Here is a 26222-nt window from a genome sequence, read left to right on the forward strand (position 1 = left end):
CAGGTCCAGTCAGCACGGGTTTATGAAAGGCAGGTCCTGCTTGATTAACCTGATCTCCTTCTAACCTGATCTCTCTTCTCCTTCAGCACTGGTGAGGCCACACCTCAAATCCTGCGTTCAGTTTTTGGCCCCGCACGACAAGAAGGACATTTAGGTGCTGGAGCGTGTCCAGAGAAAGGCAACGAAGCTGGTGAAGGGTCTAGAGCACAAGTCTTACAAGGAGCGGCTGAGGGAGCTGGGGCTGTTTAGTCTGGAGAAGAGGAGGCTGAGGGGAGACCTTATTGCTCTCTACAGTTACCTGAAAGGAGGTTGTAGCCAGGTGGGGGTCGGTCTCTTCTCCCAAGTAACAAGCGATAGGACGAGAGGAACCGGCCTCAAGCTGCGACAGGGGAGGTTTAGGTTGGATATTAGGAAAAAACTTCTTCACCGAAGGGGTGGTCAGGCACTGGCACAGGCTGCCCAGGGAAGTGGCTGAGTCCCCATCCCTGGAGGTATTTAAAAGACGGGTAGAAGTGGTGCTTGAGGACATGGTTTAGTGGTGGACTTGGCAGTGCTGGGTTAACGGTTGGGACTCGATGATCTTAAGGGTCTTTTCCGACCTAAATGATTCTATGATTCCTCACCATACACACATTACTTTCTATGTTCTAACATATTAAATGCAACATTTGCCATCATATTGCCCAGTCATTCTTTATCTTGAGATCCTCTGGCAATTCATTTACCTAAGCGGCAGTGACTATTGGACTAGAAACTTCTTCTCATGAGGGAAACTGTATTCATTTCCCCAACAGAATCTTGTCCGTTTCTTGTGAGGATGCAGAGCAGGACTGGTCTGACTGATTCACACACTGCACCATGGGGGAACTCTATTCTCCTACCGAATCAATGCAACAGAGGAAGAAGTGAGAGTGTGACTACAGCACAATGGTCCCATTGTTGGAACCATCCATTTCACAACCTCACTGCCTTCTCAGCTTAAAAGCGGCAGGATCTAGACCTGTCTTTGTTGTTCACGCTAAGTTCTGTCTGTATCATCCATCAAAAGCAGAACTAATTTCTTCTCTCAAGTCAGTGTTCACCATCAACCACTTAACATACCAGAATGGACAAATATCCTAATCTGTTCAGGAGACACAGATTAGGCTGAAAAGACTTGTGTCTGCAAACACTGCTGGTTTCAGTATAAAAATTGTCATGGGAAAAACCTAAGTTAATAGCGAAAAGCAAGATTTTTTTTTTTTAAGCACTTCCTTTACCAACTCTGAAGTTTCTCCCAGATTAGCCCACCTGTCTCAGTCTACTGGCAACTGCAAGCTGCATGCTGCCTCCTACCAGGCTACAACACTTCCTTTGTTCTTTAGTCAGACATTAAGGGCAAGGAATAGGAGCTCACCTACCTTGAAAGTAAAGAAAGCTGCAGGATAAGTTCGTTAATGTTCAAACTGATACGTCCTAGATCATTCTTACTCTGTTTTATAGCAACAATTGAGACTTACGGTTTTGTGCATTCAGTCTCAAGTTCACCAAAAGGGGTTTGTGAGCATTTTCTAGGACCAATGAACATAGAGCAGATGCAAAATAAACCCTCCTAACATAAAAACATATTCTACAAGTATGTGAATACAATGTTCTAGCATTGCAGTTACTTCACTGGTCCCTTCAGATTGAAGTTCATAGCTACGCTGAATAATGCACAAGGACCTAAGGGGAATAAAAGTGCAACAAGGGAAAGCTGACACATGAAAAAGAACAGAGGTAGTTGGAAACATTCAATGGCTGCAAATTGGGACACTCAAGTGCGCACTACCGATCAAAAGATACTATTGCATAGCCCACATGCAAACTGAAATCAAGTATCAGCAAAGCAGTATAGGAATGGTGACCTGTTTGGTACAGGAAGGCCACATCATCTCCAAGATTCATTTCGACTGTGGAACATTCAAAAAATAATTAAAAAAGAAAAATCATTCTTGTTCTTAACCAACTGGCTGAAAACAATGTTTTCCACCCAGCTCTCCTGGCTCCCCTTCCCATTTGTTTACATCTTATGTATATGCTATTGTACAGTCAACTCCAGAGACTTCCTTAGTTTTCTGCAGACAATTTAAAAAGCCCATGCCTTTTTCTATTGCCATTTCCATTTCCTCTCATCGTATAAATATTGAATTATTGCAATTTAGGAGCTATGAGACTTGGGAGAAGAAAAACATAGTCGAAGGGCTATCAAATTTAACCATTCACAATAAAAAAAAGCTACTCCATTGATTATAATTTGTTAGGATTCTTTAAAAATAAAGATTATTACATATCTACATTTAATGTAATTGAGACATTGGAGCTCATTAAATGGCATAGCTTCCAAAAACTGGTTGATAACATCCAATCTCCAACACAAAGGGTAAAATCAAAACTAAGGATGATGAACTGATCCAGAAGTGACAAAGAGTATCCAAGAAGCCAGACCTAGGCACTACCGGTTCCAAGCTCTTTGCCACCACACATCCCTCTGGAAAGAAACCAGAGATACGTGCCTTTGCTGATCAGTGGTACAGCTGTAACAAAAAAAAAAAATCATCATCATGTACCCTTTAACACTGAGAGTTTCTTCAAGGAAGACTACCACCCTCTGTTACTGTAGTCTATTTGAAAACCAACAGATTGTGTAAAATAATCCCAATCTCTATTACCATTCACAGAGAACTGAAACTATTGCTTCTCTCTTTCCTGGCACCTTAGGGTAATACCACGACCAAGAAAATGCTCAGCACAATTAATACGAGTCTGCTAGGCAGTAATGTAATAGTAACTGTTGAAAAGCAGTTGGTGCTTTGTACTAAGGCTGGCCACCTTGAAAACTGACTTATTTAAATGCACTGTAACAGTTAGGAGGGAACAATAAAAAATGGGAGAGAAGTTGACAACAGAAGCAGGAGAATAGGAGCTTCTTTTAAAAGAGAAATAAATAGAAACTGTATACCTGTTGCTATGAACATTGCTTCTGAGCGTTGCTTGGCCCTTTAAGGTGGTTTGAACTCCAAGAGTTCAGGCACATTCGTTGGAAATTTATTACATGGCTGAGAATTTCTCTGAAGTATAAACACACACAAGAGAAAGAAAAACACAGAATCTTGTTTATTTTAGGAACCATAACAAGCAAACAACACGAAGATTAAATAAAACAGAGGTGGAAAAAGGACTGATGAAGTACCTGGCCAGTATACTCAGTTTAATCCTTGCTCTACCACCTGCATCAGTGCTTGGGAACCTGTATTCATCTGCATATTTTCATGCTACGACACCCCACACCAGTAGCGAGGCTGGAAAAAGCATCACCCGAGTGCCAGGTCAAAGGCAATGATTTTACTTGCACAAGAAGTTATTTTTCAGAAAAGGTCCTTCTTCATGTGTATAAATACGTTTAAGTATTTTGCCCCTATTTACTGTATAAATCTTTGTAGATTCAGCTGTGAACTCTGTAACTTTGCAAGCCTTTCTGTGCACAATAGCCTTTTACTATTCATTAATTTCTTCAGCAACTACTCCTTTCCACCCCCTATAGAATACTTTTTCTTTCAAATGGGAACAGCGGTGCTAGTGTGTTACTACTTCTGTTACTGTTAGCATGTGCAACTAATGTACTGCCAAAATCTAGAGCACGGGGCTTGTCCAAGTTCTTTCCACCATCCTACCAGATGTGTTCTATAGACAACGGGCAGGGATTAAAACCATTCAAAATGGGTCATTTTTCTAGTATCTCATGACCAAACTGTTTACATGACTGCATATTTGGCCAGTAACATCTCTTCTATTTAAATGAACAAGGAGATTCAATGACAAATTTTGCTGTCCAGGAGCATAACTTAGATCTTCCAGAGCACCAAATTCTATGCAAACCCAACATCTGAAAACATGAAAAGTCTTAGATACATGCACACAAGTGACCTATGTACCCTTGAAACAATTCCTTGTGATGCCGTTTCACCGCATTTCACAGAACTCCTCCCTGCTGGATCAGCACCGAGAAATAAAAAAATCTTCTAGATGTTACCTTTACATGCAGTACGCCCTGCATTATCATTTGTCTGTCATGGAACCCAGAAATCACCTGCACCTCAATTTTCAACTCTCAAAGGAAGAAAATTAATGTTCCTGACAAGCTACAATACAGTGCTAAAATAAATCCTCGTTCTCTTGATTACAAACAGGAAAGTAACACACACAGAAACATACTCCTCCCTCCCAAAAGGGATCACCATTTTCCCTGACCACCTTCTTACTGACAAATCCTCCAGCTAACTCTTCTCCACTTAATGCAGCTATAGACAATACAGTAAGTGCAGCAAGAAAGCTTGCATATAATTTCAATGTCCGTGCTGGGTTCCTCTAAATCACAAGTTCTCTCCACCACTTGCTCTTAGCAGAAGACAGCTCTCTTGTCTTATTTGACACCGTCAGGCTCAAAAATGACTTTTGCCAATGTGAAACATGATTGAAACTCTTGCGATTCCCAACACAGCTCATATCATACGTATAAGAAGTTTACTGCCAATAAAAAGCTAATGAAATCCAAGCAGGACGAACGCTACATCCTGCACCTGGGATGGACTAACCCCCTGCAATGGTCCAAGCCAAGGAGTAGCTCTACGGAGAAGGAACCAGGGGTTCCAGTGGTCAGTAGGCTGAACACGAGCAAACCTTACTTGCTGCCAGAGTGCACTAACAGCAGCACCCTGGGCTGCATGAACAGGAATGGGGCCCACAGACAGAGGCAGTAGTGATACCCCCTCCACTCAGCGCTCCTTAAACCACACCTAGATAGCGCATCACTTCTGGAGCCCCCAAGACAAAATACTGATCAACTGGAGCAAGTCCCCCAAAGGGCCCCCAAGACTGTGGAGGGGCTGAAGCACTTGTGCTGTAAGGAGAGGCTGAGGGAACGGGATTGTTTAAATACCGCTCAGGATTGCCACAGTACCTGTGATGCTGTATGCAAAAAGCCTATTAAGCAGCATCCAGTAACCATTTCCACAATTAATGCTTTTAGGATGAGAACCTCGTAAACAGTGCTAAGTTAAAGCCTCACAAACAGCTGGTTGAGAACCCTCACAAACAGCTGGTTGAGAACCCCCCACAAGCGAGGGCAGAACCCCCTGAGAGGTGAGGGCAAGGAGGAGGCCTGAACATGCAAAGCAAGAAACTCCTCGGGCAGACTGACTGCAGGCTGCTCCTCTCTCCCGCTCGCCCTCCAAGTGAAAGCTCCAGCCGCCCATAGCGCCAAGCTGAGCTGGCGGGCACTTCACACATACACAATTTCCCTCCATAATTACTTCTCAGCTCTGTTTAAAAAACTTAACCATCCTCATAAGGAGCATTCACAGAAATTTCATCTTAGCCTCATTAAAATACAAACATATTCAGCAGACAGATCTCTTTCCCAAATCAGTTAAAAGAGAATCCTACGGTTACATCAGTGCTCCAGAACTACAGAAAACATCTAAGTGAACTTAACTTTGGTTGATAAAACTGTCACTGAAGTCACCAACAGAGAACACGCATCCTGCCTGCGAGAAAGGACAAATTATCTAACTCAGCTGGGATTTTAAGAATGCAAAAAGACAGACAGGCAAGCAATTGCATGTGGGTATATAATGTGATGGCAAAAAGGACTAAAAATATTACCGAACGCACAGAAATAACACTGTAGGTTTTTTTTCTTATAAATGGAACTGTCGAGACAAATAGAGACATACTGTCCCCATTTTTGGTGTATGTGTATTTTAAAGAATGTCAAGAGTCTGGAAAGAGTGTAGGAAAAACACAGAAGTGATGCAAAAAAGTTCACAAGATCAAGAAATCAAGTAAATACCAAAACGAGAAGCACTGCACATCATTTTAAGTACCATCACTGAGGGTGAGGAGGCTACCATGCAGTAAAGGAGCATTTACAATGGAAGTATATCAAGGACCAGTGCCTCAAGCTGTGACATACACCACCACTTTCACAGTACTGGTATCAAAAGCAGTGGCACCAAACGTCTCAGACTGTTTAATTGGTTTAAAAATATAAGTTTCTTTAGCAAGACATTAACAATTTAATCAGTTATAACAGGTGATTCCATTTCTAACACTAAAAGGTACCAATCAAGTTATTGAGAAATTTCATCAGAATTATATTAATAATTAACTATAGTTTTGTAAGAATTTTTTGTTGTTGTCCACTCTGTCACCACAAGCAGCATACATAAGTAGTCCACTGCACGTTACAAGCATATCTTGCTTGTGGCATTAGTACAGAAACTATGAACTATTTCAAACATGCAAAAGAGATTTAAGAACTACTTCAGGTCAAAAGAAAAGAACAAATATATGCAGTCTTGAAGTAACTTGTCCTGGTCCTCATAAGCTTCACGGGGAACTTAATTACCTATTCCAGGCTAAGAAAATTTATCCCATAAATACCACAGTTGAATTTTAGATCTCGAATGCAGATACACAACTACTTCCGTTAACACATGACTTTGCAGTCAAAATTAAGAATAGTTAGTTTAACTTTTACAGTTAAAAGTATTCGAGGAGGGCCTATTGCTACTAACATCTTTGTTGTAGTTGTTTGCTGCTGCTAATTGCCTTCCTGCTGAACAATGCACATGTTTTTCAAAAAACCCTTCAAATTCACATGCAATTAGTAAGCTGCAAATTTGTTAATCTGCAATGGAACTGCTGCTGGAAATATCTGTGCAGGATTGCCCTGCAGTGATTCTCATCGCTCTCAATACAGTGGACTTTTTATTTCAATAAATTACTTGCATTGCCTGCAGACTGCATGTTCCTTATACCAAAGAGAAATCTAACAATGCAAAGGTGAAGTAATTTCAGTAATGTTAGGAGAAGGAAAAAAAACTGAAGCTCAACTCTCCCCCAGTCAAATCTTTTTCCAGACACACTCTATCTTTTCTTAAGGATTCCCTCAGCCACTAAATTAAATGTCTGCTAGGTTTGTCCTAGAAGTACAACACCATTTTATCTGATTCCCACAGTTACTGATGAGAAGCAGATAAAATACTTATTTGTTGGGAAGAAAAACTTTGCACTAGGAGTAGCATATGGCAGTCCTGTCCTTAACTATGTCCCTCACAGGGACACGGAGGGTATTTCCTCTGCTCTGTGAATTAATCCACATACTCCCACTGACAACTGGGCTGTCGTGAGCGAGAGGCTGTAAATTAAAAACAAAAAAATACCCCACGAAACGTAACAAAGAAAAAGACCCCTTGGAATTACTGAATTTGTACTGAATTTGAACTTTATCATCATGATCACAGTTTAAGTGCCACTTAAGGACCATGCTAGGAAAAAAAGGTTGCCAAGAGTGCCACTCCAGGTTCTTGGCCCTGGCACCTTCCACGAACACACACGTGGTTGATGATTACTTGGATGCTAGGGGCACGAGATACCAACAGGAAGCAGCACGTCCCGTGGATTTTTCATGAGAGGTAGCTGTAGGTCCAGTAGGGAGCCAGTATCATGAAAGAGCTCAACAACTTGTTTCTCTTCCTCCTATGCTTCTTTTAAGTAAACCAAACCACTGAGCAGTGCATCAGATGCACCTGAGGTGGTCCAGGTTTTAAGGAATACCTGGGAGGGGGACGGGAGGTATTGGGCTTTGCACACCTTCATCTTACGTGCACATATACTGCTCAGGCTGACTGACTGGGCACACATGCAGAGAGGAAAAAAATTGTTACAGCTCTGACATCAGGAGGAAGAGAGCTTGCCATATGGGAAATCTGCCTGTATTGCAAGCTGAGGGGCACAGCCTACAGCAAGTGTGGGGATAACAGATGCAAAAGCAAGGGTTGAGAAAAAATATGCAGGTGAAAGAACAGATATAGCCAGTAGAGCTAATCCTGGACAGCAATGCAGCATGCCACGACAGTAATATTCTGGGTAACAAAACACAGTAGTACAGCCCTGTTATTGTAATCAATAGCTTTTGGCACCAACTAAAATTATAGTTACAAAACTACTTCGGCATACAGTCTAATTCTACCTAAAATTCAAACAAGAAATACGGACTCTCCTTCTCAGTAGCAGAAGGACTAGAAAAAGAGGAGGCTAGGTAAATAAGTGGTGATTCCCATCTTGTATTCTAATCAAACTGCAAGGCTTTCCTATAAGATGCATTCAGTAAATGTTTACTGATGGGCTCAACGTAAGGTAGATTTATGACACCTAATGAGCATACGCTACACTTGAAAAGCATTAGACATTTTGTACCTCTGACTTATAATTCCTAACACCCAACTCAGTCTCCTTACAAGATGTACTCCTTTTGATGAACAAAAGCCCTCTGCTTTCCATTTTAATTATTTTTCTCATTTAACTGTTTCCAGTACAACAGCAGAGCCTGTACTGCAAATCTACTTTCAGAAAGTTACCTGAAAGCAAAATCTAAGTCTACCAAATTCCAGAACTGGGTTCCTCTTAATTGAGGTTACTTTGTCCTTAATTCTCAAGCTCTTCTAGCCAGCCTTCATGATTTAAATTGTCCCAGAAGAAAGTAAATGTTGCAGCAGTGATAAGACCGCAGAATCACTGGACTTTCTTTAGGCCAATTTCCTGGTCATATCAGAGAGCAGCCAATTTTCTTTCCAGCATGGAAAGGAGATTTAAAACAGATAGAGGCACTCATGTTGAACTTGAAAAGAAAGAAGCTAGGGATCATGCAAAAGGTGCTTGTGGGGACATTTGAATTGGGTCTTCATTTTAAGGACCATTAACACTAAGATCATGTGTCAGTTTTTCAAGCACAGCAAGGTAGAACAGACAGTGTCAAAAATGCTGATGAATTAAATACGTGATATTGGATGGTCAGATTCACCTTGTTTCCAGCAAGATGAGAACTAAACTCACAAAGAGCACACAGTTTATGAAAGATCCTACTTGAAAAAAAAAAGTTTAACTCATTGTGTGAAGCTGGCAAGAATGAATGCTCTATTTAAGATGATCAACAGACCTGAAGTTTAAAATAAACATCTTCCAATCGTACTACGAAAGCCAATACGAAATAAAAGCATGCAATACTCAGTCAAGCTGGAATTGTTGTTCCTGGAAGGCTGCCTCTTACACTATGTCATTTAAACACTGAGTTACTACCTAGCCTGGGAGCAAGTGAAACAAAAAAAGCTACTTCCTTCCATCTCATGGCTTGTATTCTAACACAACCATTCATCTAACTAATCCTTTTAATTTTCTTTATTCCTGATATCTACTGCCTCTCGTCAAAACATGCTGGAAGTGACAGATGTACTAACAGAGATGTATTTTACATCAGCTATTGTGAATTCTTCTACAGCCAAACACTGCTGAATAACATCAGCATATTCAAAATATGCATCCTGCTCCTCACCTCCCATATCTGTCACAGTACTTGCACACTTCCTTCAGTCACTGGACTGCTGCTGCCAATTTCTTGTACTCATCTACAGGCCATCGCTACCTCCTTGCTCCTGCCGATACAGCCACCCACTACAGCAGCACCAGCTCTGAAACCAAATTTTAAATTCCTGGGGCCCAAATGACTCTTGCTCCTAGCCCCAAGAATAATCACAGGTTCATCAAGACTTGCCTGGACTCGATGCAATGCTTCATCTGTAACCAGAGTATAACTCTCTGAATGCAAATGTCCATTTTAACGTGATAGTGTAAGCTAACAGGTTTAAGCCTGAATGTCTGGTGTTTGAAGTTAATTAAACAAAAATAATCAAACTCCTTACACTTATTGTACTCTGCTCAGCTCTTAATACTCAATCTGAATGGCAGATTTGTAGAAAGGTAACATAATAGTTTATTCTACAGCGTTCATTAGATTTGTTTATAATAGCTAATATACATAGATAAAGAGAAACTCTGAAGCAAGGCCTTTTTCTGTTTATGTTGTAAGGCCCTGATAATTTACTGTAAACAGACTTGCAACTGTGATAGTCTTCTGTTTGACTAGCCACCACATCATTTCACTCCCATGCAGCAAAACTATGCAGTGGCTGGTTGTTATAAAGTTAGCTAATTATTTTGATTTTGAAATGTATGCACTATCATTTTAAAATATGCATATACTGAACTACATGGTGACATCAAACCTTAGCTTTGAGGAAAAACAAGAACTGATGTCCTCACACATGCTAAGCAATATAACATTCCTTTGGTTTCGATCATCTTTAGAATTATATTTAACCTCACACGCTGAAGACTTTTAACACTCATTCCCAGTGTTAACCTGGCAAACCTCCTAACCCAGTGAAGTCCTAATTAAGCAAAGATGAGATGGGAAACAAAGTGAGAGTCATTTGTATTTGCTCCCAATTATGAGCACCAACATTTGTGAATTCAAAAAAGGAACACCATGAAAGACAACTCCTTCAGGGTTCAAAGGCAGACCCTTAAAGAAAAAGAGTAGCTTTAGAATTAGATCTATTCATGAGAGAAATCCAGTATTTTCTATGAAAACGATGATAGGAAAAAAAAAAAGGCAGAAAATACAAACACATTAAGAAATACCCTGCTGTGTCACACCAATGGTCTATCCAACCCAGTACTCCATGTGCTCCCTGCAAATATCATCAGATGCTCATAAGCCTGGCTACACCCCTTGTAGTTCCCCAGCATCCACAATTATATTACAGGCTACCTTCCCTGGAGGCTTGACACCTAAGAGGTTTCCTATTTCCATTTTACACAATTCCATAGTCAGCCAAAAATAAAAGGACTGGTCCAAGGAAGGCTGAAGAGCACCCCAGTGAAGTACTTTAATTTCTTCTATTTAAGGCTAACTCACAAAGAAAACAAGCAAGCCTCTGAAATGAGAATGTTATTCTGCTTTCTTACAACATTAGCAGTCCATTCAGGAACACTCTAAAGAATATTCCCGAAAACACAAAGAACTCTTATAAAAATCAATACTGTTGGGATCCTTTCATGAATGCATAAAAGAAGCAATAGGCAATATAAAAATAACCACCACCCGTTGGGCACCTAACCTGTTTTGTCAGGAAAGGTGACCAGCAGCTCACGTTTTAGCCTCAGGTTACAAGGCTCTGGGAGAGAAAAGTCTCTTTTTAAGAATACTTTTTAAGAAAGCCCTAGCACCTAGCTAGATCTTTAATTTAAACACGTGAATTTTTGAAACCAGCAAACAAGCCCCAAGAAAGTAAGGCACACGTATCCTAGCACAGTGAAAGCCTATTTCCCCAGCACCAGTGCCGGTACGAAGCTCACGCCAGATACCGACGGCGCCTGGGACGCACAGGGCCCACGACGGCCCCGCCCCCGACCCGAGGACCCCGCACCGCTCGCTCGGGCCCCCCGGCTCCAGCCACCTGCCCCGGCGAGCTCCGGCGGGGAGGCCGCCCAGGACGGCCCGGCCGGCGGCGCGGAGGGGGAACGGGGCCGCTGAGGCAAGGCCTAAGGCCCGCCCGCTGCAGCAGCGGCACCTTCGGCGACTCGGCCGCCGGGGGCGGAAAGCCGCGATCGGCCGCCGACGAGCCGGCACAGGCGGAAAGGCCGCCCGCGGACGACGCGGGGCCCGCAGTCGCCCCGCGGCAGCCGCCCTAGGCCCCCACCGGCGCCCAGCGGAGCAGAAGCCCCGGCCGGCGGCCTGCCGCACGCCCCCGCGCCGCCAGCCCGCCCCACCGGTCCCCGGCAGGGCCGCGGGCGGGGCCAAACGCACACGACGCCCCGCGGCCGAGGCGAGCCGCCCCCCCCACCTCCGGCCCGGCCGACGCTGCGCAGCGCGGGCCGGCCTGAGCCCGCCGCCCCGGCTCGCCAGCGGGAGGGCGGCAGCCGCCCCGCTCACCAGGGAGATGGTCGTTGTCGCCGCCATCTTGTCCACCCCGTCGGCAGTCGGCGCGAGACTCTCGCGAGAACGCTACGGTGCGCGCGAAACGGGAAACTCTCGCGAGCCGTTCTCCCCGCCGCCCCGGGAGCGCTCGCGAGAGCGCCGGGGAGTCACGTGATGGGGCGGGGAGGGCGGATGGCGCCCTCCGGGAAGGCCACGGCCCTCGCCTCGCCTCGCCTCGCCGGCTGCGGCCCTCAGTGCCCCGCGCGCCCGTCTGCCCCAGCGCCGGGGCGCGGCGTGAGCCCCGGGCCGCACCAGGCCCGGCGGGGGCCGTACAGGCCTGTACGGAGCGGCCGTCGGGGAGTCGGAGCCTGCAGCGCTGCTGCTGCCGCGGCCAGAATCCTCTCGGGCGCCGCGGGCCTTGGGGAGGGGGGCCCAGAAGCTGTTGGTGCTGCCAGCTGCAAGACCGAGCCGTCCTGTGGGCAAAGGCTGCGCTGCAGCGTGCTGGAGGCGCTGAAAACAGAGGGCCGTGGCTGTCACAGGGTGGTCCTTGGCCGCTACGTGGGTATTCAGAGCTAAGAGCCCCGGTTACCTGTTGTGGGAGATCAGTAGTTGCTGAATAGGCAATTGGAGAGAGATCCAGAACCCATCTGCTGAGAAATGCTTTAGTGAAATGTTGCCCTGGTATCTGAATTTGTCCCCAGGCTGTCCCTTTTGCTCTTTATTCTTTTCAGGTGGGGCCAATCCCTTACATCCAAACTTAGATGCAAAGGCAAGGTCAAACAGCCTCGCACAGGTGATCTCTGTTACAGGGGATGGAAATGCTCTGAAACAGGAAGGGCCCCCAAAAGACACCACTTCCCAAGGTGGCGGTGGCTTTAGAGGAAATGCTGTTAGTAAGGGACAGAGAGATGTGCCATTACGCCTTGTGCTTAATTAGTTAAACTGGCATGAGAATGTTGTGGCCTCTTGGCCTCACTACAGACCAGAAGCAAGACTAAAGAAAATCTACAAGAAATTTACAGATTCTGAAAGCCTATCTTATTAAAAGATTTAGAAAGTTCAGGCCAATAAAGCTTATCAAAAGCAGTTAAAAGATGACTTTAACATCTAATTACCATTATGATGAGGAAGTCTTGCATTGCAAAAGTTCTTTTCATCTAGGAGATGAAGGTACGATATCTGAATCAGAAGATAAAACAGTGTGCCTTATTTCTAGCCTAAATTTAAGTGACAGCAGTTAACCACTGGAAAACATCATTACTGAGACATAATGGATTCCTACATCATGCAATCTTTAAAGTAAGACTAGATACTCTATTAAAAGGTGTGCATACCACAACTATAATACATGGGCAGGAATTACGATCCTAATGAGCTGATCAGACTTGACTATCAGTGCCTGAGGACACATCCCCTTTCCTGTATGACAGGACTCCAAAGAGCTGTGTCTGACTTGCAAGTGTGAGGGCAGGATTTCCATTCTTGTGCTGGTGCCAGTTTTGCAAAGAAGGATAAGTGTCCTGCTGGACGCCAAGCTGACTGTGAGCCAGCGATGCGCCCTTGCAGCAAAGAAGGTCAACGGCATCCTGGGCTGCACCAGGGAAAACCTTGCCAGCCAGCTGAGGGGACTGATCCTTCCTCTGCTCAGCACTGGTGAGGCCACATCTGGAATGCTGGATCCCGTGCTGGGCTCCCCAGGACAAGAAAGACATGGACTTACTGGAGTGAGTCCAGTGAGGGGCCACCAAGATGCTGAAGGGACTGGAGCATCTGTCGTAGAAGAGGCTGAGATTGCTGGGGCTGTTCAGCCTGGAGAAGAGGCGGCTCAGGGGGACCTCATCAATGTGTACAAATATCTGATGAGAGGATAAAGAAAATGGAGCCAGGCTCTCCTAAGTGGTGCCCAGTAATAGGACAAGAGGCAATGGGCACAAATTGAAAAATGGGAAATTCCATTTGAATGTAGGAAAACGTTTTTTGGTTTTCTTTTTCTGTGGGAGTGGTGGAATATGGGAACAGGTTGTGCCCAGAGAGACCCCATCTGTGGGGGTACTTAAACCTGACTGGACATGGTCCTGGGCAACCTGCTTTAGCTGACCCTGCTTGAGCAGGGGGCTTGGACTAGATGATTGCAGAGGCTGGAAGGGACCTCTTGAGATCTCAAGTGGTCCAGTCCAACCTCAACTGTTCTGTGATTCTGTAAGAGCAGTCTGTCATGTATTGGAAACACCCTGCAGTAGCTGGTTAATGAACTCATCATTGCTGAATGCAGCACAGCCAGTAGCAGGGAAATCCATTGGTCAAACTGAGCTGTGGCAATGTTAAATCAAACAAAGAATTCAGTCAGGTGAAATGTGTTAAAGAAGAGCTAATTAGCTCATCAGGGAAATGAAGCAGTTGGTATATGAAGGAATTTCTCAGTTTGCCCAAGGCAAGTGCAAGCTTGTTTGGAGGAACAGTGATTTCTGAATCAAGCAGCTGTATGATGTTTCTCCACTGAATTCCTTCTCTACCCAGTTTGCCTGACTTTGTGGATATATCTGTTGAACTCAGGGAAGCTATTTCACATCTTCTTAGTTTAACTCTAAGAGTCACTAAGAAATTACTGAGCGGTTTGCTGAGTGGAGTGCTCTGATGAGATAAGCTACTTTTAGTGACTTTATTGATTTGTCAGTCGGCACAGCATAGCACAACTGGGAAATACAGCACAAATTGGCAGCTCAGCATAGCATCCTAGCATGGCAAACCTAGCCCGGCGTGATACAATTGGTGCAACACTGCAAAGCGCGTGCAGCGTAACACAGGCAGTACCACATGAAGGACCTGGCACAGCACAGAACACCAGCACAGCGCAGCATGATACAGCTGGTTCCACACGGCACAACGTGAACAGCATGGAGCAGCACTGCATGGCTTTTGCGACACAAATAATTCCTATTTGCACTTTTTACCAACTGAACCTGAGGTGCGCAGCAGCTAGGATGATTGCCCCTTTCTCCAGGCTAATGACTGAAGTTCCAAACACCACAGGAGAAACAGGGAAGGAAGAGACATCAGGGTTTTTCCCCTTATGATGCCGTGAGATTTTGGAAGGCCATACGACAAACTGGGGAACGACAAGGGTTCTGTTCAGCACCAGTGAGGTTTCTGCTGATCCACATGTTTGTTTGGATCCAGCTGGTGGGTTTGGATTTCTGGAACTTCTTCTCATATGCCATATCAAGTCCAACTCACAAAGTCCTCTCTTCAGCTTACACCAAGATGTGCAATTCTAATTACAAGGCATCACAGTGGTTCATCTATGCTGGGGAAACCTTAACAAAATAGGAGAAACTGGGTATAAAGAACAGAATGTGGCAGATTGGAAACTGTGCCAGACCTTTCCAAGCCTGCTCCTTTCCTCCCTTCTGCAAGTATTACCAGCTGGCAAAGAGAAAAAAATAGCTTTGGGACCTGCAGTGAAAAAAGCTTATCGTTCCCAGAGAGAAATTTATCATTTTTTGGGGGGGGGATTCTTGCAGCAGCTTTGCATCTTCACAATCACCATTGGGAAGGGGCTGCAGGGGGTGCTACCCCACTCCCCCACACCTCACAACTCCCTTTGGCTTGCTGCTTTAGGAGCAGGGACCAGAACATGTACTCCTGCTTGGTCCTGACTTCTCTTGATGCACATGTAATTTCTCGTGTTTGCTGATTACTCCTCCACTTGCTGTTGTCTTTTCACACCACAGCCCAGGCATACACCTCTCATGGACCGGAAAGGTTCAGTCAGGAGTGAGTGCCTGGTCAGTCCTGCTGGAGGAAGTTCGGTCAGGAGCCCCGCAGTTTCTTCTAGTCTGGTACACTTCCCGTCCCCTGTGGTACAGGGGGACCGCTCTGTCCCAGACTGCCGTGAGGTGACTCACAAGGGAGGAGACCGGTATTTGTGGAAGGCATTTTCCAGGAAGTTAGCCAGCTTTTCACAGTCATCCTAAAATAAAAGAAAAAACATGCCAACAGATCAATTTGGCTTGGCTACCTTGGACATCTCTTTCCTTACGTGATTCCATCCCAAGCCACCAATTTCACATCTGAGTTTTGATATGGGAAGAGAACAACTTGCAAGCACATCTGGAACATACTAATAATTATCATCTTTACTGAATAATGCCAAATGACCAATCAAGAATGGAACCTTTTTGTGTCAATATAAAGGCAAAAGAGCAGACAGTGCTTTGGAGCTTCCAATCTGAAGGAACAAAACAGGTCCAGATTCTTTTGTTTAGTTTAATTTCAACTTAATTAACTGACCACTGGATCTAAAGTTGTTTTCTATGGCCATCTGTTTTATAATATCCTCACTGCTAACAAAAATAAAAATTACTGTCACTTTTTGTTGGTCTGGCAACTATTTTATACAGAAATTTCTTTTCTGACACATTCAGGAGTAGGTGGTTTCTAACATAATTAGAATGCTTATTCCATAAGAAAGAAACTACTGAAATACACAAGGATTCAAAACACCCCCACCCTGTATCATAGAGGCATTTTGGAATTGCCAGAAACAAACTCAACATTCTCACTCAAGTGAAAAATGCAGAATCAGTTGCTTTCTTGTTGCTTAGACGCACCCCTTTGTCACTACTACTACTAAATTACTACTTTTCTTTTAAGAAAAAACTTGGATTTTGAAGACAAAGATTTGTACGGCATAAGTGGTATCTTTTGTTAGACCAACCACTATAGTTGGAAAAAACAAATGAGCATTTGGGTACACAAGTCCTTCACGTCAGAAACAAGCAGCATTCTTCCAAGCTAAATACAGGCTCAGGACATTTGCTCAGTTTAACATGGTATGGATCAGTTATACCATCTGAGAGAAAAGGCAGTCAGTACCTGTGGAGTAGAAAAGATGTTAGAGAGGGGAAGACATGTTAAAAGGAGGTTATCTCCTAGGAGAAAGAAAGAGAAAGGTAATTTACAGTCCATGGAACACGGGCCTGTGTGAGGTATATTCTACAGTACTAGGTTGCCCCGAATGCCACGTATTTTCCAGAGCACAGGAGAAAGCACCCCAGTGTGTCAGTGCCAAGCTGCACAGTCACCATGCTCAGATGGAAGAAAGGAAGAAAGTCTAAATGTACTTTTATCCAGGTGTACTCACATAAATTTTTCATTCAGTGAAGCTGACCCCTTCCTTGTCTAATGTCAGCATCCAGAATGAGGAATTCTCCAAAACTTTGCCTACAGCCCCAGAATTCCTAACTTGTACAAAATAAAAATAAATATATTTTTAATTCTCTCCATGCTGCCTTTCCTGGAGGCTATGCTGCTGCGTAGTCTGAATGACCGGGCTGCTCTGAATTATTTCTTGGGACTGTCTGCAAACACCTAAGGGAGAGCCTGGAAGTTCGATGCTGGGGTTGGCCATCTCTTCTGGCAGGCAGAAATCCACAAAGTGAGTTAAAAGCAGCTGTCCAGGCAACGCTGGCTATCGGGGCAATTCCTCTGGGAGATAGGAGGTGGCCTCAACTTCCTTCCCTTGGCACTCCTCTGGTTCTCACATTCAGAATCACTGCAAGGCTGAGGTGATTAACCCTGCCATCACAATATGCCTGTCCCCTTAAAACAGCAACCTGGAGTTGGGCGAGAGCAAAGTATGGAGGGAAAAAACAAAGAACAAAAAAGGATGCGTTGTCACTCACTGCAAGGGGAGTGAGTACAGCACAGTGCTGCAGGCTGGCCTCTGTGACTGCTCTCTGGCTGCTCAATGGGGAATGGAGGAGCTCTTACTCCTCCTCTGAGGCATGAGGTGTCACACAGATTCGAGGACTGCACTTGGTAGCACGGTGCACGCATGACTGAGATGAGAAGGAGTGGCAGGAGGCTTACCTCGTGGATGAATCCATAATGCACCAGCTCTGTGGCCAAGTCCTTGGAATTATCAGCTGCAGAGACAAGGAATGGTGAGAACATGGAAGTTCATACATCTCTCAGTTCCTCCTCTCCCAGTGCCCCTATCCCAACCTGCAGCACACCTGCATTATGCTTCATTATGCTCTAGGGGCACATACTGTATACTTTTGGTTTGCTAAGTAATTGCTAAGTAATCCTGAGGCAAACAGAGCACAGAGGTGGGCAGTGAATGGGAGCCGAACACGGTACTGGGCAGGAATGAGCTCCAGTCCCAAATCACACAAAGCACAATAGTCTTGGCAATGTGTCACTTCGAGATTTTTTTTTTTTTTTTGCTTGTTTTGGCACAGCATGAAAAGCAGCCAGGCCACCCCCTGTAGGCAGAAAAACACAAGGAGCTGGTGAAGCAGCAGCTCCTAAGCATTAATTTCCCAGCTTTATACTTCAGTTTTGGCTGTAAGGCAGTCAAGGGACTCCAGCTGCATGGCCTCCAGAAGGCTCCTGCATGTTTTAGGAAGGAGCCTGCTGTGCTGGACCTACTCTGAGGAGAAGCACCCTTCCCCAGAGCCATGGGGCTTCCTCATAGGAGATTCCACCTTCTCCTTTGAAAGGTACTGCAGAGACTGCACCAGTGTTGGGAATGAGGGAAGAATTCACTAGTGTTACTCCAAGAACTGCATGCCACATGTCCCAGGGTGAAATGCATGTTCTTGATGGCCACTCACTGGACTCCCAAAGTTCACTTTAGAGTGCAGGTTACTACCACATGCCAGAGGCTATAAGCTCAGGGTCTGAGTGGACAAGAACTGGTACCACACGGATATTAGGGTTTAGTCTGCTCTCCCAGTACAGGAAAGAAAGAAAAGCTGGCTGTAAACACAATCTGTGTCTAACACAATCTGAGCCTAAACCCAACCAGGGTACCAGGCAATACTTCTGCATTCACGCACAAAAATTTACTTGCAAGTAAACCTACTGGGCAGCAAGTCATAGCTCAACTGTCGATGCAATTTGTCCTCCAGGATCAGCAGAAGAGTGAGCTGCAGAAAGAAGAGAGTGCTCTTTACAAACCCCAGTTTCTCTGTAACAGAGAAAGGTGCTGACTCTTCCATCAGCACTAGAAACTGTTGGCAGAGGTGAGCAGGGAGATATCAAGGTCTCCCTGACCTCCAGCCAGAGGGGGCTGGTGGCTTCATTCTTCTTCAGGATTCTTTTATTATAAAAAGACAAGAGTAAGTCCTTTAGGTACTGCAGCAAACTAGCTGAGACCAAACTTTGTCCCAGTCAGATGCCAGAAATGGGTACAGAGAGCAGGTCTTGCCCCAGTGCATCATGTAGAATAGGAGCTGCATACTTACGTGCCACTGGGTCTTGTCTTCATTCAGCTCCATGTTACATTGCATTTGCACCACCTAGAAGAGGCCAAAATCAACATCAGCTTGGACACAGTCCCTCTGGCTCCCCCAGGCCTGCTTTACTTCTGCTCTCCAAGCATGACTCTCAAATTCCTACTTAAACCCCTTAATTCCAACTGCCAGCCTGACCTACCACTTCTTCCCACATTTCTTGGAATTGTCTGGGTGGAGCACCTGAGGATTAATTTAGTCCAGTATCAAGCTACAAACTGTGGCCATCGTCAGCTGACTGAGAGGTGGGTAAGGGAGTCCTGTGCAAGGTGCAGTTCTGGGAAAACTTTACAACCAGGATGAATTCTTCTGCTCCATTTGCCAGGGTAGGCTTCCCCCTAGAGCTCTGCCCAAATTCTTGGGTTATGTTCTAATATTGTACTTGTTCATGTCTTTATGGGCTGACCAATCCTTAAATCAGACAAAAGAGCAAAACTGAAATCTTGATTATTATTAAAATGACATATGGATTTTCTTCTGGAAACCCCACGTTGCATCACAGAACATTCAAATGTGTTAGATAAATATGGCATTTTATTAATATGTCAGCTTCAAATTCCTATAAAAGAACTGGGTCAGCTTCAAGCTTCAATATGTCAGCTTCAAGTTCCTATGAAAACAGTTCACGTCAGAAGTCTTGTTGTCTGGGCAAAGGAAAGCCAGAGAGAGCATGCAATTGGTCAGCCCAAAAGACAAGAAACCCCGTGAGGAATCAACATCCCTGTTCCATGCAAAGTTTAACAGGGTTTCATTTACGTTCCTTGATTTCAAGCTTATGCTCAGAGATGAGTTATGTGCTTGTTCCTTCCTCCAACCCAGCACCCCTCTACTACAGCTCCTCCCTATGACAAACATCCCTGGGCATTTAGCTCTCTCAGTCAGGAAACTCACTGTCCTCTGACCTTTATCATCTCCAGGCCATGTTTCTCCAAGAAGAGCTGACCAGTGTGACTGTATGCCCAAGGTGGGCGCTCTTTCCTTACACGCTGTCTGGCCATGTGCTCCTTCATATACTGAATTACACTGAACTGCACAGCATCTCACAGACATAATCAAAGAGAAGGCTGATGACGTTTGAGTGCATCATTGCCACCTGCTCCCCACCTCTCTCTACCTGATGCCCATGATCAAAGTATCATTCAGGTGGGAAGGGACATCAGGAGGTCTCTAGTCCAAGCCCCTGCTCAAAACAAGACAGTGAATTCAGACCAGGCTGTTTAGAGCTCTACCCAGTTGGGTTCTGAAAACCTCCAAGGAGATTCCATAACCTCCCTTAGCCCCTAGTCCCCTGTTTAACCATCCTCACCATGAAAAAAATTTCCCTGGATCCATCCAGCATCCATATTCTGGTGCCTCCCATCATAGACAGAGTCTGCACTGTAGCTACACTCACTTGGGACTTGCAGGTTTGTCCAGCTGCAAGTTTTCGCAAAATCTGTAGAAACTCAGTGCCTCTGACATTACTAGTCCTTTGTCAAATTGGGTAAAATCTAGTTGGTTGAACACGTTGGTCAGACAGACAATGCACTTGCAGAACTTACTTACCTTGGGGCACTAGGTGAAAAAGCAGCATATAACAAATGCAAAGAGGGGAAAAGACATAACTGCACAGGTTTACGTTTACATTTCTCTAACGTATCCGATAGATCACCACAGCACTCTCACTAAAAATAAGCACTGAGCAGTATGAATAAAGCCTAAGTTAAGCATACTGAAAGCTGATTCTCAGACAGATATGAAGAAACCACTGCAGATGTACTTTTTGAAGGGAGGCATTTCATGGGATCTTGCAGGAATAAGAATTAGGTTTAGCCTTACAGAGCATTTTTAACATTAATTCAATGCAAGTATGAAATTGCATTCATATTATCCACAGTAACACAATGACAGTGCCATAGGTGATTAATGATGAATGACTAGAAGTGTCATTACAGGCAAATACCCGCACAGGGAAATACCCAGTACAAAACGGGTTTTTAAGAAAGAGAGACACACGCAGACCAGTGAGTTCTTCTGACTGCTCTCAGTGATGGCCGGCGGTTGTAAGAAGTGCCATTCCTGAGCTATGCCCTGCTGATGGTGGCCAACAACCTTGTCTCCCCATAGGCATGTCGGCAAAGGACAAATGCCAACTCCTGCCCCTGGGAAGGAATAATCCTTGGCAAGGACACAGGCTGGGACTGCCTGACTGGCAGGAAAGCTTTACTGGCTCTACTGGAAAGACTCTGGGGTCATGGTGGGCAGCAGGTGAGACATGAGCTGCAATGTGCCTTGGCAGCAAGGAAGGCCAACAGCATCCTGGGGCACAGCCAGGATATTGAGGGAAATAATTATTCCTCTCTACTCAGCACTTGTTAAACTACATCCAGGTACTGCATCTAATTTTGGGCCCCCAAAACAAGACAGACATTGATAAACTGGAGCAATGGAGGGCCATCAAAATGATCCCGGGCTGGAGTGCTTGCCCTCTGAGAAGAGGCTGAGGGAACAGGGCTTGTTCAGCCTGGAGAAGAGAAGGCTTTGGGGGATGAAATGGCAGTCTGCCCATATCCATGAGGGGGTTACGCTGCAGTGTTGAACTGCTCTGTTCAGTGAGGGATTACACCGTGGTTTTAGAAGACTTCACTTCTGCTCAAACACCCTCGCACTGTGTCAGTCCTTCCCTGCCCTCCCTGCCTGGCACCCCTTCCACTCCTCTCAGGGGTCCATGAAGCCACTTGCAATGACCTTCCTGCCCGTGACTTCAGTGTCGGGACGTGCAGTCTCGCCTGTGCAGTGCCAGGCAGAACAGGACCTGATCTCAGCTGGCATCTCTGCATGCCACTGCAGTGTCAGTATCAAACAATGATGGGATTTCAAACCTACACCCCAGCAATGAGGCACAGAATACGTCGTGCTACAGAGCTGCCTGTGGATGTGTGAGGAGGGAAGGCAGAGCCAAGGAGTCAGAGGCAATGGGGCTGCTCCAGAAGGTCTCAGGTGAAATGGACCTCACTAGATCAGCCAAAGGGACTCTCGCAGTCCTGGGGCAGCCAATGCAACAAGAACAGCTCTCACCTGGGCTGGAGTTCAGTGCATGGCTAAAGGGAGAGGTGTTCCTGCACTAGGGTGTCAGGAACGGAGACCGTGTACCTACTCCCAGTGGAGAATCTGTCCCCACCTGGATCTGACCTTACCTTCCTCGTCTCCACATCAAAGGGCTCTGGGGTGGGAGTCTTGGCTTTCTGAGTGTCCTCCTGGGGCTGGGAGAGTGCACGTGGGAGGGCGTGGGGTCTGGAAACAGCGAAGTTCATCAGGGGATAAATCCCATTCCTGGTACAGACACAGACGGAGGAGAAACAGCTGAGCCCTGTCCTCTTACAGCCCTGGCAAAGGTCAGTTGTGGAGGGCCGTGGCCCAGACCAGGGATCTGCACTTGCGGAGGGGCAGTGCCAGCAGGCAGGCAACACGTCGAGGAGGTGGCAGGCCACAGAGCTCCCCTTGCCCTGGCACTGCAGCCCAGGTCTGCTCGCCCCGGTGGGGACCACAGAGGGGATCACACACGACTGAGTACTGCTGTACAAATGGGACGCTCTACGTGTGCTGCAGCACAGTCCCCTGACCCTGACTCCACGCTGCCCGGGGAGCTGAGGGCAGAGAGACGCTGGGGACCAGAGCTGAGTGGACACATTACAGGTCAGCCAGCACCACCTTCACGTGTGCCGTCAGGGCTCTTTCTCTTCCTGGAGCTGAAGCAGTGCCAGGAGAGCTCTAACTCAATTGTCTGTGCTTTCAAAGGCTTAGCATGGTCCCTGGCATGGCTGGCCCAGATCAGCTGCCACCCTCCCAAACAGCACCCAGGAGTTAGTAGGGGGCAGGCAACAGGCAATTCAGATGTAGGTCCTGTTCTGGAGAGCAGAACTTCTCAGCAGGAGCACAGGCCCAAAGAATGAAGGGAGTGAAGGGATCCCAGGGACATGCCCACAACATACCTGACGTCTTCTAAAAATTTGTCAAGTTCAAGGAAGGAGACCTCTGAGTACCTGGGAGAGAAACAGGACAAGAAGATTACTCAGGGAGGCAGGAAAGAAGAGCAGTGTGAAGGACTACTATGCCATGACACCAGGATGGATGCAAGTCCTGGGCTCTCTGAAATCTCCCCCACTAATCCTCACCTCCACTGTACTCCAGGCCGACCCTCTCTCCGGATCTCTGCCATCACCATGTTCAGGTCCAGTTCCTTTATCTTCTCTTCCACAACATTCTCTGGCATCAGATCTAGGGCAAAGGTAGAAAGGACCAGTCAGCTGGGAGGTCCTGTGATGTTGACTCTGCAGCACAGACCCCAGAGAAGGTCTATGAGTCACTGCCTTTCTCCCCAGATTCTTCCACATCCCCAGCTCTGCTGGGGCAGCAATACAAGCTCAAATGGGGCAGGGTGGTCTCACAGTTACTCACACTGGTTGTTGATGAAGCAGTGTGCTGCCAGCAGCTTAAGGGAATGGACCTCAAAGAGCACCCGGTGGAAGAGCAGGTTATTAGCTGTTGGTCGCTTGTCTGGGTTGAGGGTCAAGCACGACAGAATGAACTCCTGAGGGTCAAAGAAAAGGCATAAACTGGAGGCAAAGCAGGACATTCCCCTGCTTCATCCCCACCACTGCCAGCCGCGGCTCCCTCTCACACTTGCATTTCCCAGGAAGCAGATCCGAGTGGCTGTTTCTGCCAGCGGGCAGCCCCAGGGCAGGGCAGGCAGTGTACAGAGCACCCACTAAGAGCCTGGCCACAGGACCTCTGCTCCCTGCTTGCTCTCATGCAGGGAGGAGGCTGCAATGCAAGCCCAGCAAAAGGCTGTAAGGAGAACAGGCACGGGTGTATCCCGGCAGCCAGCCAGGATCAGCTCTGAGAGCCGCAACCTGCCAGGAAAGATGGTGGTAGGACTGGAGAAAGGGCAGGCTGAGCCAGCAGAAGCGATTCCTGACAGTGGCAGGATGGGAGGGACATATCTGCCCATTTCTGTTCATTGATGCCAGAAAAGCAAGATCTCTGCCTCTTCTGCATGCTGCAGTCTGGGGCCTGTCCTCTTGAACTGCTCTGTGCAATTTCTGTACAGGTCTCTGGCTAGGGCTATTCAGAATACATGCAAAGACCAAAAAATGATCAGAAGGAAGATGACAGGGTGGGCACCCACACAACCTAACCCCTCCAAATCAGCTGCCCCAAAGACTATCAGAGGTGAACAGTGACGCCGTTTGCCCCTGGTGCTAAAGGCTGAACAGAAGAAACTCTCTGGGACAGCATGCAAACAAGGGGACTATTGCATTAAAGGGGGTAGGATTTACTGTGGGATGCCTGGGAGAATTCTGAGATCAAACAAGAGAATTTGGGGAGTGTACAAACTTATTATGGGATGTTTTGGAGATGGGCCAAAGGAAGAGCAAAAGAGGGGTTGAGGTGGGTCAGGGAGGAAAATGGAGGGGGATAAAAGGTGCCAGCTGCCTGTAAGCATGCTGCTGGTCAGTACACTTGTTTGGCTGAGCCCTGTATCTGATCACCTCAGTCTATCCTGTCTTCTTATTAAACTCTGTTCCTAAATATTTACAGAGTAAGTTTGCTCTCTATTGCCTGTAAGTGCATGTGGTCCTCTAGCGAACATCAAGCTGGACTAGCTGGTAAGTGAGCTGAAAGCTTGAGGAGGGGACGTAGATACCAGACAGACCATGGGTCTGATCGATAACAGGGAGACCCGTGGGATGGGGCCAGATGCCACAGTGACTTGTGAAAGGGATTGCCCTAAGCATTGGTACTTAGAAGCAGGATCCAGCTGTTCATGCTGTCTGTGCCCACAAACACGGCGCTCCCCGGTCTGTGCTGAACTGTTTGTGGTTGGCCATGTCTGTACAGAGCATGTGCACATGCATGTGCACGTGCACCTATTCGGAATTTGCACTCAGCCTTACTACTGGTAGGACTGGCAAACAGGGGTGAGGACCAGCCTCTCATCTCAACCAGCCCTGGATGGGGGAAATCCCCATGTCCTTCAGCCCACCAGATTCAGCTGCCCTTAGGTTTGCAGTCGGTCGTTGTCTCTGTTCCCCTTTCCCAGCACTGGTGTAACCTGGAGCACGCAGGAATGCCAGGCTGGCTCTGACATTCCAGATACCAGCCAAGGGGAAGGATGCTTATGGGGAGATTTACACCCCAGGAGTGATGTCTGACCCATCTGTGGGTCAGGCTACAGCCCAGTGGCTCTGTCCCGGAGGCTCAGCCAGCTGCACTCACCCGCATGTTGGGATCGTCCAGAGAATGTCGTGCCCGCACTATTGCCTCCTCTGAGACCCGCGTGTCCCCGTTAGTCTGGATCTCCAGCACTGCCATCTGGGGAAGAAGGAGTGCAGCCATGTCTGCATGCAGCCAATCCCTGGGTCAGTCCTCGAGGACTTTCCAAAGGGACATCCCCTGGCAGGGTGGCAGCTATGGAGCTCCTCACCAGGACACACAGCCTGGCCAGGCCTGTCTCAGGCTCTGGCCACAACTCTGTCCAGAAGGTCCACATCTCCTGGGGTCCCCGGTGCTCCCCGGCCACTGCGTCCCTGCCCTCAGGGCCCATTTCTTGCCTACCACAGCATTCCAGGCTGCTCACAGGTTCCCGGCAGGGCAGACATGGGAGGCTGCTCCCTGAGCCCCATGCAGACCGGGAGACAATGCAGACAGCACCAACAGCCCCAGAGTCTGCCCGTGCAAGCTGTGCTTGGCAGTGAACATCCTCTTGGAGCAGCGCGGTCTGTCCTTCCCCTCTGTGCCCTCCCTTCCCAGGGCTGTCACAGCCCAAGGAGGAAGAGGAGGTACCGGCAGAGATGGCTGAGAGGCACCAGCCGAGCACAGACGAGATGAGCTAACCCTGTTGCTGCACCCAGGGCAGAGTGGGCCGTGGCAGCAGAAAACGTTCTGCTGAACCCAGCAGAGATGTCTCCATCACTGCCAGGGATCCCCACAGCTCACAGTGAGGTCTGAAAAAGGGCAAGGAGACTCCTTGGGAAGCTCCCCAGGCCACTGCAAACCCCAGCACACTCAGCAAGAACAATCCTGCCCTCTAACCAGGGGTC

The 26222-nt window shown here is 46.8% G+C and overlaps 2 protein-coding genes across 17 annotated transcripts in view; both read right to left on the reverse strand.

Annotated features, from left to right (window-relative positions):
• PUF60 (poly(U) binding splicing factor 60) overlaps window positions 1–14342 on the reverse strand; it is a 35347-nt gene extending 21005 nt beyond the window's left edge. For 2 of the 11 annotated variants that reach the window (XM_087774699.1, XM_087774369.1), the window contains exon 1: window positions 12429–14342. Coding sequence is in view for 2 of the 11 variants with exons in the window: in XM_087774207.1 (XP_087630333.1) it covers window positions 299–529 (231 nt within the window). In the remaining 9 variants the exon portion in view is untranslated. Of the gene's footprint in view, window positions 1–298; window positions 2408–2980; window positions 3090–11765; window positions 11784–11854; window positions 12008–12428 lie in introns of those variants that run through there. The other 9 variants (XM_087774127.1, XM_087774057.1, XM_087774522.1 and 6 more) reach the window with 8 other exon arrangements.
• A 142-nt stretch (window positions 14343–14484) lies between these two features.
• The window catches only part of NRBP2 (nuclear receptor binding protein 2), a 30013-nt gene continuing 18275 nt past the window's right edge, over window positions 14485–26222 (reverse strand). The window contains exons 10-19 of one of the 6 annotated variants that reach the window (XR_015708301.1): window positions 25399–25494; window positions 23578–23710; window positions 23295–23397; window positions 23112–23162; window positions 22317–22452; window positions 19093–19146; window positions 18711–18774; window positions 17711–17766; window positions 16983–17454; window positions 15671–15809 (exon numbers count right to left, since the gene is read on the reverse strand). Coding sequence is in view for 3 of the 6 variants with exons in the window: in XM_087775237.1 (XP_087631363.1) it covers window positions 15741–15809; window positions 17711–17766; window positions 18711–18774; window positions 19093–19146; window positions 22317–22452; window positions 23112–23162; window positions 23295–23397; window positions 23578–23710; window positions 25399–25494 (762 nt within the window). In the remaining 3 variants the exon portion in view is untranslated. Of the gene's footprint in view, window positions 15810–15957; window positions 16771–16982; window positions 17455–17710; window positions 17767–18710; window positions 18775–19092; window positions 19147–22316; window positions 22453–23111; window positions 23163–23294; window positions 23398–23577; window positions 23711–25398; window positions 25495–26222 lie in introns of those variants that run through there. The other 5 variants (XM_087775400.1, XR_015708307.1, XM_087775237.1 and 2 more) reach the window with 5 other exon arrangements.

The sequence above is a fragment of the Nipponia nippon genome, unplaced genomic scaffold (assembly GCF_047370975.1).
Source record: "Nipponia nippon isolate SJK-2023a ecotype South Korea unplaced genomic scaffold, ASM4737097v1 scaffold_1, whole genome shotgun sequence".
Taxonomy (NCBI): Eukaryota; Metazoa; Chordata; class Aves; order Pelecaniformes; family Threskiornithidae; genus Nipponia; species Nipponia nippon.